The sequence below is a fragment of the Mobula birostris genome, chromosome 32 (genome assembly GCF_030028105.1).
Source record: "Mobula birostris isolate sMobBir1 chromosome 32, sMobBir1.hap1, whole genome shotgun sequence".
NCBI classification, from domain to species: Eukaryota; Metazoa; Chordata; class Chondrichthyes; order Myliobatiformes; family Myliobatidae; genus Mobula; species Mobula birostris.
In genome coordinates, this window is record NC_092401.1 from 6,017,948 (window position 1) to 6,033,750 (window position 15,803).

Here is a 15,803-nt window from a genome sequence, read left to right on the forward strand (position 1 = left end):
GTTGTGGCTGTAGAGGCCCACACGGGAGTGACAGTCTCGGCTGCAGCGACTGCACTTGAAGGCGCTGTCCTCCAGTGTTGTCTTGGTGCTGTTTTTCCGACGAGTGCGCTTTTCTTCAGCAGCAAGCCTCAGCTTCTCTTCTCCTCTTTTCAGACCTCTGCGTAGTCCCAGCCTCCAGTGAGAGCGATCGCTTGCCATGTCCTCCCACCTCTCGACGTTCATGTTCAGTGACTTCATGTCTCTCTTGCAAACGTCTTTGAAACGAAGATGGGGCCGCCCTTGTGCTCTCTTGCCGGAGGCCAGTTCCCCGTACAGCAGCCTTTGGGATCCTCCCGTCTGACATGCGGTGTCCGTGGCCCAGCCAGCGGAGACGGCGTTGTTGGAGCAGGGTGAAGAGGCTGGGTATCTGGGCACAGGCCAGGACCTCATTGTTGGTGACTTGGTCAACCCACTTGACGTCCAGGATGCGTCTCAGGCTGCGAAGGTGGAAGGCGTTGAGACGCCGCTCTTGTCTGTAGTAGAGGCTCCAGGTCTCACTGCCGTAAAGCAGTGTGCTGAGGACGCAGGCCCTGTAGACTGCAACTTTGGTGTGCGTTGTCAGCTTCCTGTTCTCCCAGACTCTCTTTGTTATATATAGGGAGAGAGAGAGAGAGAGAGATTATATAGAGATATTATAGAAATAGAGAGACAGATAGATAGAGATAATATACAGAGATAAAGATAGAGAAAGAGACAGAGACTTTTGTATAGACTTGTATATGTCAAAGTGTAGTGGAGAGTGAGTTTGTAAACGTGGAATTTGTAAGGATGTTGGGAAGGGCGACAGTGGAGCACCTCGGGAGGGGTGTGGGACAGGGACAGGGACAGATGACAGAGAAGGAGTGTGTCATACAGTGTCAACTTCTCTACTCAGTTTCTCAATGGTTTTGGTTCATTTTTAAGTAATCGCTACAATACCTTTATCTAAGAAAAGATATGTTGGCATTGGAGAGGGTTCCTGAGGAGGTTCATGAGAAAGATTTCTTGTTTTTAGCAGAGAAACCAGACACACTGGTCAGACAGAAGTAGCAGTCTGTCACATGATCCTTTTGCTTTTGCCAAATCATTGGGGCAGGGAACGGCATTGATTTCCGAGAACCTCTGAGCCAAGCCCTAAGATCGACAGCACATGTTGCACAACAAATGTAAGCAGCCTAGGCTTTGTCTTGGTCTCCAGCTTTACACCCAAAGCAGAGCTCCTGTGCCTTCTTAATAAGAGGAATCATGCTCCATCTTTGAGGTTTAAGCATGTACTTGCCACAAATATAACAGGAAGTGTCATGGCTATTACAGCATTGGTGAGACATTTTGGTATCACAAATACTCCTGAAAACAGAATTACTTTATAATGAGGACACACAAAATGCCATGCACGAAGAGCATGTGTATCAATGTGATCACAAGCGGATACAATTGTAAAAGCAATGCTTAAAGTGGTGTGTGTGTGTGGCTTTATAAATCCTGTCCTGTCATGCAGCATCTGCCCCGGCTAAGCACGCCTGGCCAAGGCAGAAAACGTTTCAGCTTATATTGTAGGCAACATTCTAATTGATTTGAACTACAAATTGAAATAAGAAATATAGGCAATTTCAAGAAAACGGTGTGTAAAAGGGAAATTTCTTAGTGATTTTCACGACTTGCAGCCCAAAACCCATAAGGTATGCCCGAAGGTATTCAGGAAGTAAAATTGTTGCTGTTGAGCGTAATAAATCAGTCACGATGGAGCAGACGTGATGGGTCGAGTGGCCTAAATCTGCTCCTATGTCTTATGCTCCTGTATCCTAACTAATGACGCAATACTTGCACCCTGGGGAGATGACTGACCATTTACTCTCTCCGTACTTCACATAATTTTATAAAATGCAAACATTTTTATTTCACTTTTTTAAAAAGCAGGTTACATAGTCGTAAAAGTGTGTTTAAAGGATACAGGGAATACATAAACATATACTGGCTTCACTCCTGTCCATGACCCTGGGTGTCCCGGCTTCGTTGGACTCCGAGCCCACAGATGTCGTTCCAAATCAACAAGTGAGCCGGGCGTCAGACTGCCTGCGTTTCCCGGCACGCTCACAACGCCGGAGGGAATCAGCGAGTCAGCCAGCACCTATGGAGGGGAATAAACAGTCGCTAATGCGGGCCGAGAGTAGAGAATCAGAATCAGGTTGGATACCACCGGTGTATGTCGTGAAATTTATATTCCGGGGGCTGGGGTTGGGAGGGGATAGTCAGTGTAAAGAGGAGAGGGGGTGAAGTGGAGCAAGAGGTAGCAAGGCGGATCTAAATGAGGAGGGATGATAAGCAGATGGAGGAGTGGAGGGGAAAATAGCAGCACTCTCTCCGCCTGAAATGAGGTCTATTTATTTCTCTCCATAGATGCTGCCTGACCTGCTGAGTCCCTCCAGCGTTCTGTGCGCATTGCTCAAGATCTCCAGCATCTGCAGAATCTCTTGTCGTGGGCTTTGCCAATGCTGGATTAGCTGGGTTTTTCTCTTAGCCTCTGGTAGTTCAGGACGTGGCCGCCACCCCCAGGTGCAGGGGATGGTGTTCACTCTCCTCTGCTTGTAGAGGTTGCAGGGTAGTTACAGCCCGGAGGGAACCCATTCTCGTCCACGCCGGCTCCAGCCAAGCCGGTCACAGTGGCCCACCCCCTCACCGCAGTCAGCTCCGGGAGTGGGTATAGTCCGCGGACACCAGAGACGACAGATTTCAGAATCTGCAGCAAAGCGCTGAAAGGGCACAGCATCTGTGGGGGCAGAGGGGTAGTGGAGGTTTCAGGTCAAGAACCTACATCAGGAGTCTCAGGAGATTAGGTCTAGGAGACCTGCTTTCAACCAGTGGGCCAACCAGCCCCCGCCAACCCATAGATCCCTGATTCTGTTCCATAAACACCAGCGACAGCGAAGGAAGGACAAGGCAACAAACTGTGGCAGCTGACACTGCGGAAGATTGTTCTGGGGGGGGGGTCAAAGGTCCTGTGTGCTGACTCTCTGTCTCCCACAGCCCATGCACAGCTCCCTCAGGCTGTCCAACTGGGAGGCGTACAGCAGCGGGTGAATGCAGCTGTTGAGGGAGACCAGGCCCTTGCTCAGCTGGTAGGCCTTGTAGATGGGGCTGGGCCTCCCCTTGTCCAGCTTATGCAGGCGCCGGTAAAGGTTGGCGTTGCGCAAGACCACGTAAGGGATGAAGCTCACGGCGTAGAGCACGATGACCGTGCAGACCAGCAGGCCCACTTTCCTGCGCTGCAGCTTGTCTACGCTCTGGCTGCGAAGCACCACTTTGAAGATGGAGAGGTAGGAGACAAAGGTGACGAGGAAGGGGATGATGCAGCCGAGAGCAGCCAGGGACAGGCTGTAGGAGAAGTAACTCGGCAAAGCCTCGTAGCTGGCAGAGCCCAGGCACTCGGACTTGTTCCCCTTCGCCTTCACCTCGGAGTACACAAGCGTGGGTGAGGTTATGGTGCAGGCGATGAGGCAGACCACCAGGCTCACGATCTTGGCGTGCTTTAGCTCCAGGTGGTTATGCGTGAACATGGGGTGCACGATGCCCATGTAACGGTTAAGGCTGATGCAGGTGATGAACAGGGCGCTCCCATACAGGTTGCAGGTGAAGAGGAACCGCTCGATTTTGCACAGGCCCTCCCCGAACACCCAGTGCTTGCCCATGGAGTAATACGTGACCAGCAGGGGCAGAGTGACGACGTAGAGTAGGTCGTTCACGGCCAGACTGAAGGCATAGATGATTCCTGAATGCCACGTCCTCCTCTGCCTCAGGAACAGGCCGATCGCCAGGCAATTCCCAATGAAGGCCAGGAAAAACTCCACCCCAAAAAACGGAGGCAAAATCGACCTCTGGATGTCAGCGTGGGAAGCATTGAACCTGTTCTTCTGTCCTTCCATGGGCCAGCTCCCCCTTGTTCACTCTCTAGATCCAGGCCCCTCTTTTACCCGTGTCGACTTGCAGATACCGAGACTTGAAACGCCCCTCGAGGAAACACGAGTGTGCCGAGGGAACCTGGAACCCAAACAAGAAGTGAGTCAGTTTCAGCAGATGACCTCGATTTTGCATTGAGCTCTCCCAGTGATATTTACTGAACAAAAAAGTAGCTACACATTCAGCCAGTTGACTGGGAGATGGCCTTCAGACCTTACCTCCTTTCCTGTCTAAACAAACATACGATCTGCCACGTATCCCTTCCACAAACAACCGGCCTATAATTGAGCTTGCTTGTAAGTGGACTTTGAACATAAAGCATTCTTTGTGATACCCAGTGCACTGTGTATTTGTAGCTACCAACCTCCTGAAGGAAGTGATTGTTTTCATTGCATTATTATACTGTTTGCGTCTCCTTTAAGTTAGCAGGGAATTGTGCGATATCAACAAATGGGCGGCCCTTTGGCCTATTGGCTCCCTGCCAGCTCTCAGGGAAGCAATTGAGCCTAAGAGTCTCACTCCCTCTCCCTTTATTTCCATGTACCCCTATAACGTTCCCTCTCACTCACAAACTAATTTTGATCCCTTTTGTCATCACCTACAGTCAAAGTAATTTGGAGTAGCCAATGAACTTACCAATGGGTCTCTGGGGTTGGGAGGAAGCTGGAGCACCCAGGGGAAATGTGTATGTCTCCACATATGCTACACCGGAGGTCAGGCTCACATCCAGGTCTGTGGATCCACAAGCCCATAAGATACAGGAACATATAGGACTGCGCAGGCGTGTGACGTCGGGCAGTGAAGCACAGAAGATTTAAAAGGACAGAAATCCTGATTCAGGTTTAATTCAGAAAAGGAAGTCTGAGAATCGGAGCAGGAGTGTGGAGGAAGCCATTTTGAATTTTTCGTTTTTTTTCATCGGCGTTCAGAGAGGCGGGACTGTGCAGGTGTGTGACGTCAGGCAGTGAAGCGCGGAAGATGTAAAAGGAACACGGCCTTATACAGCGGGCAGCGTAGTTTGCGGGCGGCGGAGTGAGCCGGGAGCAGAGTGAAGGCTTAAGGGCTTTGGCTCAACGGGCTTAGGCGGAAACGGGCGAGGCAAAGTAGGTTTGGTTTTCAATTTTTCCTGTTATTTGAGGAGAGGAGAAGTATGAGTGTGAGGGCAGCTTGTTGTGCTCGGTGTCGGATGTGGGAGGATGTGGCCCCCGGGACGTCCACATCTGCGCCAAGTGCGCCGAGATGCAGCTCCTACGGGACCGTGTTAGGGAACTGGAGCTGCAGCTCGATGCCCTTCGTCTGGTCAGGGAGAGTGAGGAGTTGATAGAGAGGAGTTACAGGCAGGTGGTCACACCGGGGCCATGGGAGGCAGACAAGTGGGTTACGGTTAGGAGGGGGGAGGGGAAGGGTCAGGTACTAGAGAGTACCCCAGTGGCTGTGCCCCTTGACAATAAGTACTCCTGTTTGAGTACTGTTGGGGGGGAGAGCTTACCTGGGGGAAGCGACAGTGGCCGTGCCTCCGGCACAGAGTCCGGCCCTGTAGCTCAGAAGGGTAGGGAAAGGAAGAGGAGGGCAGTAGTAACAGGGGACTCGATAGTTAGGGGGTCAGATAGGCGATTCTGTGGACACAGTCCGGAGACCCGGATGGTAGTTTGCCTCCCTGGTGCCAGGGTCCAGGATGTTTCTGATTGCGTCCAGGATATCCTGAAGTGGGAGGGTGAGGAGCCAGAGGTCGTGGTACATATAGGTACCAATGACATAGGTAGGAAAAGGGAAGGCGTCCTGAAAGGAGAATATAGGGAGCTAGGAAGGGAGTTGAGAAAAAGGACTGCAAAGGTAGTAATCTCAGGATTACTGCCTGTGCCACGCGACAGTGAGAGTAGGAATGCGATGAGGTGGAGGATAAATGCGTGGCTGAGGGATTGGAGCAGGGGGCAGGGATTCAAGTTTTTGGATCATTGGGATCTCTTTTGGCACAGGTGTGACCTGTACAAAAAGGACGGGTTACACTTGAATCCTAGGGGGACCAATATCCTGGCGGGGAGATTTGCGAAGGCTACAGAGGTGACTTTACACTAGAATGGTTGGCGGGTGGGAATCAAATTGAAGAGACTAGGAGAGAGGAGGTTAGTTCACAAATGGAGAAAGCTGGTAGACAGTGTGTGAGGGAGGATAGGCAGGGGGCAGAGAACGGCAGTACTCAGACCGAAGGTGCAGGGGAGAAGGAAGAAAAAGATAACGAAGTTGTTTGCTCCATTAAGGGTAAACAGAGAGTAAGAGGTGGTGAATTTCTTAAATGCATCTATTTTAATACTAGGAGCATTGTAAGAAAGGTGGATGAGCTTAGAGCATGGATTGATACCTGGAAATATGATGTTGTAGCTATTAGTGAAACGTGGTTGCAGGAGGGCTGTGATTGGCAGCTGAATATTCCAGGATTTCATTGCTTCAGGTGTGATAGAATAGGAGGGGCAAGAGGGGAGGTGTTGCATTGCTTGTCAGAGAGAATATAACAGCGCTCCTTTGGCAGGATAGATTAGTGGACTCGTCTAGGGAGGCTATTTGGGCGGAACTGAGGAATGGGAAAGGTGTAGTGACGCTTAGAGGGGTGTATTATAGACCACCTAATGGGGACCAAGAACTGGAGGAGCAAACTTGTAAGGAGATAGCAGATATTTGTAGTAAGCACGAGGTTGTGATTGTGGGAGATTTTAATTTTCCACACATAGACTAGGAAGCCCATTCTGTAAAAGGGCTGGATGGTTTGGAGTTTGTCAAATGTGTGCAAGATAGATTTTTCAGCAATACATAGAGGTACCAACCAGAGAAGGGGCAGTGTTAGATCTCCTGTTGGGGAATGAGATAGGTCAGGTGACGGAGGTATGTGTTGGGGAGCACTTCGGGTCCAGTGATCACAATACCATTAGTTTCAATATAATTATGGAGAAGAATAGGACTGGACCTAGGGTTGAGATTTTTGATTGGAGAAAGGCTAACTTTGAGGAGATGTGAAAGGATTTAGAAGGAGTGGATTGGGACAATTTGTTTTATGGGAAGTATGTAATAGAGAAATGGAGGTCATTTAAAGGTGAAATTTTGAGGGTACAGAATCTTTATGTTCCTGTTAGGTTGAAAGGAAAGGTTAAAAGTTTGAGAGAGCCATAGTTTTCAAGGGATATTGGAAACTTGGTTTGGAAAAAGAGAGGGATCTACAATAAATATAGGCAGCTTGGAGTTAATGAGGTGCGAGAGGAATGTAAAGAATGTAAAAAGAATCTTAAGAAAGAAATTAGAAAAGCTAAAAGAAGATATGAGGCTGCTTTGGCAAGTAAGGTGAAAATAAATCCAAAGGGTTTCTACAGTTATATTAATAGCAAAAGGATAGTGAGGGATAAAATTGGTCCCTTTGAGAATCAGAGTGGACAGCTATGTGTGGAGCCAAAAGAGATGGGGGAGATTTTGAACAATTTCTTTTCTTCGGTATTCACTAAGGAGAAGGATATTGAATTGTGTAAGATAAAGGAAACAAGTAGGGAAGTTATGGAAAGTATGACGATTAAAGAAGAGGAGGTACTGGCGCTTTTAAGGAATATAAAAGTGGATAAGTCTCCGGGTCCGGACAAGATATTCCCTAGGACCTTGAGGGAAGTTAATGTGGAAATAGCAGGGGCGCTGACAGAAATATTTCAAATGTCATTAGAAACGGGGATGGTGCCGGAGGATTGGCATATTGCTCATGTGGTTCCATTGTTTAAAAAGGTTCTAAGAGTAAACATAGCAATTATCGGCCTGTGAGTTTGATGGCAGTGGTGGGTAAATTGATGGAAAGTATTCTTAGAGATGGTATATATAATTATCTGGATAGACAAGGTCTGATTAGGAACAGTCAACATGGATTTGTGCGTGGAAGGTCATGTTTGACAAATCTTATTGAATTTTTTGAAGGGGTTACTAGGAAAGTTGACGAGGGTAAAGCGGTGGATGTTGTCTATATGGACTTCAGTAAGGCCTTTGACAAGGTTCCACACGTAAGGATAGTTAGGAAGGTTCAATCGTTAGGTATTAATATTCAAGCAGTAAAATGGATTCAGCAGTGGCTGGATGGGAGACACCAGAGAGTGGTGGTGGATAACTGTGTGTCAGGTTGGAGGACGGCGTGTAGCGGTGTGCCTCAGGGATCTGTACTGGGTCCAATGTTGTTTGTCATATATATTAATGATCTGGATGATGGGGTGGTAAATTGGATGAGTAAGTATGCAGATGATACTAAGATAGGTGGTGTTGTGGATAATGAAGTAGGTTTTCAAAGCATGCAGAGAGATTTAGGGCAGTTAGAAGAGTGGGCTGAAGGATGGTAGATGGAGTTTAATGCTGAAAAATGTGAGGTGTTACATTTTGGTAGGACTAATCAAAATAGGACATACATGGTAAATGGTGGGGCATTAAAGAATGCTGTAGAACAGAGGGATCTAGGAATAATGGTGCATAGTTCCCTGAAGGTGGAATCTCATGTGGTTAGGCTGGTGGAAAAAGCTTTTGGTATGCTGGCCTTTATTAATCAGAGCATTGAGTATAGGAGCAACAGACATCAAAGTAGCTGGTGAACGCAGCAGGCCAGGCAGCATCGCTAGGAAGAGGTACAGTCGACGTTTCAGGCCGAGACCCTTCTCAGGACGAAGGGTCTCGGCCTGAAACGTCGACTGTACCTCTTCCTAGAGATGCTGCCTGGCCTGCTGCGTTCACCAGCTACTTTAATGTGTGTTGCTTGAATTTCCAGCATCTGCAGAATTCCTGTTGATTGAGTATAGGAGTTGGGATGTAATGTTGAAATTGTATAAGGCATTGGTGAGGCCAAATTTGGAGTATTGTGTACAGTTCTGGTCACCGAATTATAGGAAAGATGTCAATAAAATTGAGAGAGTACAGAGGAGATTTACTAAAATGTTGCCTGGGTTTCATCTCCTAAGTTACAGAGAAAGGTTGAACAAGTTAGGTCTTTATTCTTTGGAGTGTAGAAGGTTGAGGGGGGACTTGATAGAGGTATTTAAAATTATGAGGGGGATAGACAGAGTTGACGTGGATAGGCTTTTTCCATTGGGAGTGGGGGAGATTGAAACAAGAGGACATGAGTTGAAAGTTAAAGGGCAAAAGTTTAGGGGTAACATGAGAGGGAACTTCTTTACTCAGAGAGGGGTAGCTGTGTGGAATGAGCTTCCAGCAGAAGTGGTTGAGGCAGGTTTGATGTTGTTGTTTAAAGTTAAATTGGATAGATATATGGATAGGAAAGGAATGGAGGGTTATGGGCTGAGTGCAGGTTTGTGGGACTAGGTGAGAGTAAGAGTTCGGCATGGACTAGAAGGGCCAAGATGGCCTGTTTCCGTGCTGTAATTGTTATATGGTTATAATTGGATTGAATTGGGGGTTGCTGGGTGGTGAGGCTTGGAGGACCAGAAGGGCCTACTCCACACTGTATCTCAATATTAAATAAATCAGCCCACCAAGTCTGCTCCACTATGTCAATTTCGGTTGATATTTTCTCTCAGCCCTGTTTTCCCTCCTGCTCCCCAAAACCTTTAATCCCCTTATCAGTCAAGAACCTACCAATATCTGCCTTAAACATACCCAATGATTTCCGTCTCACAGCCCACGGTGGGAACAAACTCTACAAATTCACCCTCATCTCAGCTTTAAAGGGGTGTTCCTTTATTCTGAGGACGTGCCTTGGATTCTAGACTCTCCTACTAATGGAAACACTGTCTCCACGTCCACTCTATCCAGACGTTTCAGTATTTGATAGATTTCAATAAGATCTCTGAATGCCACCCATTACAGATCCAGAGCCCCTCTCGCAGAACCTACTCTGGACCATCTCCAGGGTCACTTCATCCTTCCTTAGTCACAGTATTCCAGATGCACTCGAATGCTTGACAAAGCCTCAGAGCACATCTGCAGGTGCTGGAAATCCAGAGCAACATACACAAAGGGCTGGAGGAACTCAGCAGGTCAGGCAGCATCTATGGAAAAGAGTAAAGAGTCGACGTTTCAGGCTGAGACCTTTTTTTTCAGGACTGCCTTGCTTTTGTATTCTAGTGCTTTGGAAATGAATGATCACGTTGCATTTGGCTTCTTTGCTACTGACTCAACCTTCAGGTTACCTTTGAACTAGGAATCCCAAGTCCCTCTGCACCTCCAATTCCTGAATTCTCCCCCCATTTAGAAAATAGCTTACACCTTTACTCTTCCTATCAAAGTGCATAACCGCATACTTTCTTACACTGTACTTTGTCTGCCAACTCTTTGCATTTGCTATTAAGTTATTATTTTTATATGTACCAAGATACAGTGAAAAGATTTTCTCACAGACTGTTTACTGTACAAGATGTTAGCTTGCAGGCTGCGTTGGTAGTAAGGAAGGCAAATGCAATGTTAAGGCCAATTTATACCTCAGGTGCATGGTGATCAGAAAGGGCAAAGTTACTAGCAAGTTTAGCCTCCAGGTTCAGGGTGAGGTCATCCCTTCCATCGAAGATAACCCGATAAGACGCTTGGGGAAGTGGTTTAATGTATCGCTGACAGATGGGGCCAATGTCACCAATGTTGTGAAGCAGACAGAGGAATGGCTGAAGAAAATCGACAAATCTGGACTTCCGGGTAAATTCAAGACCTGGCTGTACCAATACAGCATTCTGCCCAGGTTTCTCTGGCTCTTCACACTTTATGAGTTCACCATGACTGCCGTAGAGGGCATCGAGAGGAAAACCAACAAGCACCTGCAGAGATGGTTGGGAATTTCCCCAAGCTTCTCTTCAGTGGGCCTCTACATTCATTCTGGGCAACTTCAGCTTCCCCTGTCATCTGTTGTGGAGGAATTCAAAATTCTCCGTCCTCCAGAACAGACAGGATCTCCCGGTAGCCACCCACTTCAACTCTGCTTCCCACTCCCATTCGGATATGCCCATACATGGCCTCCTCTACTGCCATGATGAGGCTAAACTCAGGTTGGAGGAGCAACACCTCATATACCATCTAGGTAGTCTCCAGCCCCTTGGTATGAACATAGAATTCTCCAACTTGTGGTAATTCCCTCCCCCTCCATTCCCCTATCCCTATGTCACTCTGCCCCCTCCCCCAGCTGCCTATCACCTCCCTCATGGTTCCGCCTCCTTCTACTACCCATGGTGTTTTCCCCTATTCTTTCTTCACCTTTCCTGCCTCTCCCCTCCCTGCCTCCCCTCCCCCACCTCTTTATCTTTCCCCTTACTGGTTTTTCACCTGGAACCTACCAGCCTTCTCCTTCCCACCCTCCCCCCACCTTCTTTATAGGGCCTCTGCCCCTTCCCTCTACAGTCCTGACGAAGGGTTCCGGCCCGAAACGTTGACTGATCATTTCCACACATGCTGCCCGACCTGCTGAGTTCCTCCAGCGTGTTGTGAGCGCAAGATCTCATGGGCAGAGTTATAGAGACTGGAGCCCTTCTGTACTTCCTTCCTCCTGCGATCCGTGTATGACACCCTTCCTTCACCATTACATCTGTACACATGGGGGATGAGAGAGGACCCGAACTGTAAGCTCTGTGGTCAAAAGGAGACACTGACTCATATACTGACCAGGTGTAAAACAGCTCTAACTCTAGGACGGTATAGGTGGCGCCATGATAAGGTGCTTCTGGCTCTTGCTGACACACTAGAGCAGGAGAGATGCAAGAAGAGGACAGCTGGCACAGATTTGAGGAAGGCCATCACCTTCATCAAAGGGGGAGCCAGGCCTTTCGTAACCAAACAACCAAAGCCCAGTCTGCTGCTAATGGCCAGGTCCTGGGAGATGAGGGTTGATGTGGGAAGAAGGTTGCAGTTCCCGGATGTGGTGCACACAACCCTACGCCCAGACATTGTACTGTGGTCAACCGAAGACAGGAAAATAATTCTGGTTGAGTTGACTGTGCCATGGGAGGAGGAATGGGAAGAGGCCCACGGGAGAAAGGCCTTGAAGTACCAGCCCTTAGTGCAGGAGTGTAAAGACAAGGGATGGCAGGCATGGTTGTTCCCTGTGGAGATCGGCTGCAATGGAGATTCCCAGCCAAATCAGCATGGTGATTGTTGTCAGCTCTGGGCCTGGACAAAAGGAGCAAAAAACAAGCAGCTCGTAGGATCGGGGAAGAGGCAGAACAAGCCTCTTGTTGGATTTGGAGTAGGTGAGAGGAGGGGAGCTGGAAGCCAGGAGCAGATGGGCAATGATTTGGCCACCACTGCCGGCCCACCAACTGGAGAGTGTCGTGGTTAAGGGTTGAAACACTCGGTGAAGGTTGGGATCTGCTCCTGGCTGAAGGCTACGGTTACCTTACAAGGTAACTGGAGAATGCACCCTAACAGATGTATGTAACAAGTGTGTCAAATCTACGCCGCAGGTACGGTGTAGCCATGTACCCTAATGCGCTCCTCCCCAAAAATGTAACTACGCGTCGCGGTGACGCAGACCGCAACCGTGATTGGTCCGCTTGGTAGCATCGCATTTCCTCCTACACTGCAACAGCTTCCCATTGGGCGACTGAAGGGCAGGGAAGGAACTCTGACTGCAATGCTTTTCATAAAGCTTTACAGACCTGCGAAATTATGGAGAACCCTGTGCTTGACGCCAGTTTGTATCTAGCTGCTACAGCCTGTTGACTTCCACCTGATGCTAAAACTCGAATGGTGATTGCCAGTCTCTGAGTATACTGTGCGTACACTGATGCGATATTAATGGTCGGAGACGATGAACCAAATGGTCAAATCTACCTGCTGACATCTGAAAATATTTGAAATGCATTTCCTCGTCCATGTCTCTCAGTGGCCGGACAAGAACAGAAAATTCATCCTCCTTCAGTTTCAGTTGTGACAAGAATACACATAGATTAAGATGTAGCTGTCCTGTGCTGGCACCAGTGGGATCAGCAGTTGGTCTGCCACCTGTCTTCAGGAGAGAGAGAGAGATAAGGAAAACAATGGAGCAGCATTTGGAGATGTTAATGAAGGAAGGAGAGCTGTCAAGATCGGCTCCCCCTTTGAACCCTGAACTGTTTGAAATGATGGACAGGCGATACCCCAGCAGGGGGATAAAAAGGGACAGGTTCGCTAAGGCAAGACACACACGACACCCGAGGTAACGAGACCCTGGAAGCGGTGCGCCTCTCACAAGTCGGTGGGAGGTTCTTGGACGGCTGATCGCGGGATCAAGCCATAGACGCTTAGGGTGGAAAGGCACGATCGGTGGGAACCTGGTGTGTGTCCACCCTTGCCTAGGTGCTGGGTTCACCGCAGAGAAACGATCATATCTGGAAACGGAGGGGTCACGGTCGGTGACCTCAGATGACATCACAAAGGACTCGCCCGAAAGCTGACTGCGAAGGTCTGTGTGGAAGCCTTGAATATTCATTCGTTTTGCTCTCTCTCTCCTTCCCCCCACTGTCCATCGCCACGGCAGTGATTACTGCAAACTGAACTGAACTAAATTGAACTGAACTTTGCGTCACTTTGAAACTGGTCATTTACCCCTAGACAACGATAGAGCTTGATTGATCCTGTTATCTGAATTCTGTGCACATGTGTGTTTCTCATTGCTGAACTGTTGCATTTATTATCCTTTTGGTTAGAGTACTGTGTTGCTTGTTTCTTTAATAAAACTTTCTTAGTTCTAGTAATCCAGACTCCAACTGAGTGATCCATTTCTGCTGGTTTGGCAACCCAGTTACGGGGTACGTAACACAGTCACCATTGTTTGAAGTTTGAGTTTCTTCGCGTTGAGTCTCAGCACGAAGAAACTCAACACAGTGGCATAGAAACCCCACCGCCAAATAGTGTTTTGGCGGTGAATTGCAGAGCAACGCAGACACACCAACGCACAAGTATAAATGCTCACAACGGCGTAGCCCACTTGCGTAGGCTATGGTGTAGACGTTGAGTGCAAGGTTCACACACAAAAATGCTGGTGAACGCAGCAGGCCAGGCAGCATCTATAGGAAGAGGTACAGTCGGCGTTTCGGGCCGAGACCCTTCGTCAGGACTAACAAGGTTGTTGCTATGACACCACTCAACGAGCTAGTTTATCTCGCCCCGTATGCCTCCTCATCGCCATCTGAGATTTGACCAACAATGGTTGTGCCATTGGCATGTTTATAGATGATGTTTGAGATATGCCTAACCACACAGTCATAGGTATAGAGTCTAACAGCAGTGGGCTAAGCCACATCCTTGACAGTTGAATGTCAGTGAGCGAGAGAAGTTATTTCCAATCTGTACAGACTATGATCTCCTAGTCATGAAGTCAAGGATCCAGTTGCAGAGGGAGGTACAGAGGCCCAGGTTCTGGAGCTTTTTGATTAGAAATGAGGATATGATTGCATTGAATGCTGAGCTGTAATCAATAAACAGCAGCCTGACATAGGCATTATTACTATCTAGGTGACCCAAGGCCGAGTGGAGAGCCAGTGAGACTGCATCTGCTGTAGACCTGTTGTGGTGATGGGCACATTGCAGTAGGTCCAGGTCCTGGCTGAGGCAGGAGTTGATTCTAGCCGTGACCAACCTCCCAAAGCACTTCATCACCGTAGGTGTGAGTGTGACTGGGTGATAGTCATTGACCTGCTCTTCTTGACCACCGGTATGATTGCCAGCCTCTCGAAGGAGGTGGGAACCTCTGACTGCAGCAGTGACAGACTGAAGATGTCCTTGAACACTCCCGCCGGGTGGCTGGCTCAGATTTTCACAACCCTACCGGGTACACCCCAGGGCCTGATTCCTTGCCAGGGTTTACCCTCCTGAATGATCTTACGTTGGCCTCAAGACAGACTTCACAGGGCCACTGGATGCAGCAGGAATCCTCATAGCTATTCTCCCTTTCAAAGCGGGCATAGAAGGTGTTGATCTCATCTGGGAGAGAAGCTTCACTGGCACTCATGACATTAGGTTTCACTTTGAGGGAGGTAATGGCCTGCAAACCCTGCCAGAGCTAATGTTTCTAGCCTCAAATGGAATTGTTTTCTCGCTCTTAAGATCGCCTTCCGAAGGGCATACAGTACCTAGCCTTCTTGTATAGTTCTGGATCACCAGTCTCTGCCAAAGATTGAAATTGGAATGCCAAAGTCAACGAGTCTGGAAGTTGAGGCCTACTATCTGCGATTTGGATGTCCAATATCCACAAATCTGTGAGTCCAGACCAGGGACTGTAGGGTTGGAGGCCTGGAGACAGCTTCCACTAGAGTTAGAGACTTGCTTGTGTGTGTGTGTGTGTGTGTGTGTGTGTGTGTGTGTGTGTGTGTGTGTGTGTGTGTGTGTGTGTGTGTGTGTGTGTGTGTGTGTGTGTGAGAGAGAGAGAGAGAGAGAGAGAGAGATTGGGAAGGTGGGAGGGAGCAAAGGGGTTTGTTTTGCTGTTGTTGTTTTGCTTGTGTTCTCTCCCTGAGGGCTGTGGGAAAGCTTTGTTGGCGACGGAATGTGTGGTGTCACTTCAGGCCTCCGCACCTCCAGCAGATCCCTAGATTGTGTTGGTTGTTAACACAAACAACGTATTTCACTGTGTGAGCCTGAATCTGATCTCTCTGGAAATGCAAGCAAACAAAAGCTTTTCACTATATCTCAGTATAGCTTCTTTCCAACTGTGCTAAGACTGCTGAATGGATCCTGACCCGGATCTGGGCCGGACCCTACAAATATCCGGACCTGCCTCTCGGTTTTTTTTGCACTACCTTACTTTCCATTTTTCTATTTTCTATTTATGATTTATAATTTAAATTTTTAATATTTACTTATTTTTAATATTTAGCATTTGTAATCCAGGGAGTGTGAAGCACAGAATCAAATAT

General features: G+C 48.2%; 1 protein-coding gene across 1 annotated transcript in view; it reads right to left on the reverse strand.

Moving 5' to 3' along the window:
• Window positions 1-1,890: 1,890 nt before the first annotated feature.
• The window catches only part of LOC140191059 (uncharacterized), a 101,812-nt gene continuing 87,899 nt past the window's right edge, over window positions 1,891-15,803 (reverse strand). Inside the window, exon 13 of the mRNA XM_072248134.1 lies at window positions 1,891-3,951. Within this exon, the coding sequence (XP_072104235.1) occupies window positions 3,006-3,951 (946 nt within the window). The 3' untranslated portion in view covers window positions 1,891-3,005. The remainder of the gene's footprint in view (window positions 3,952-15,803) is intronic.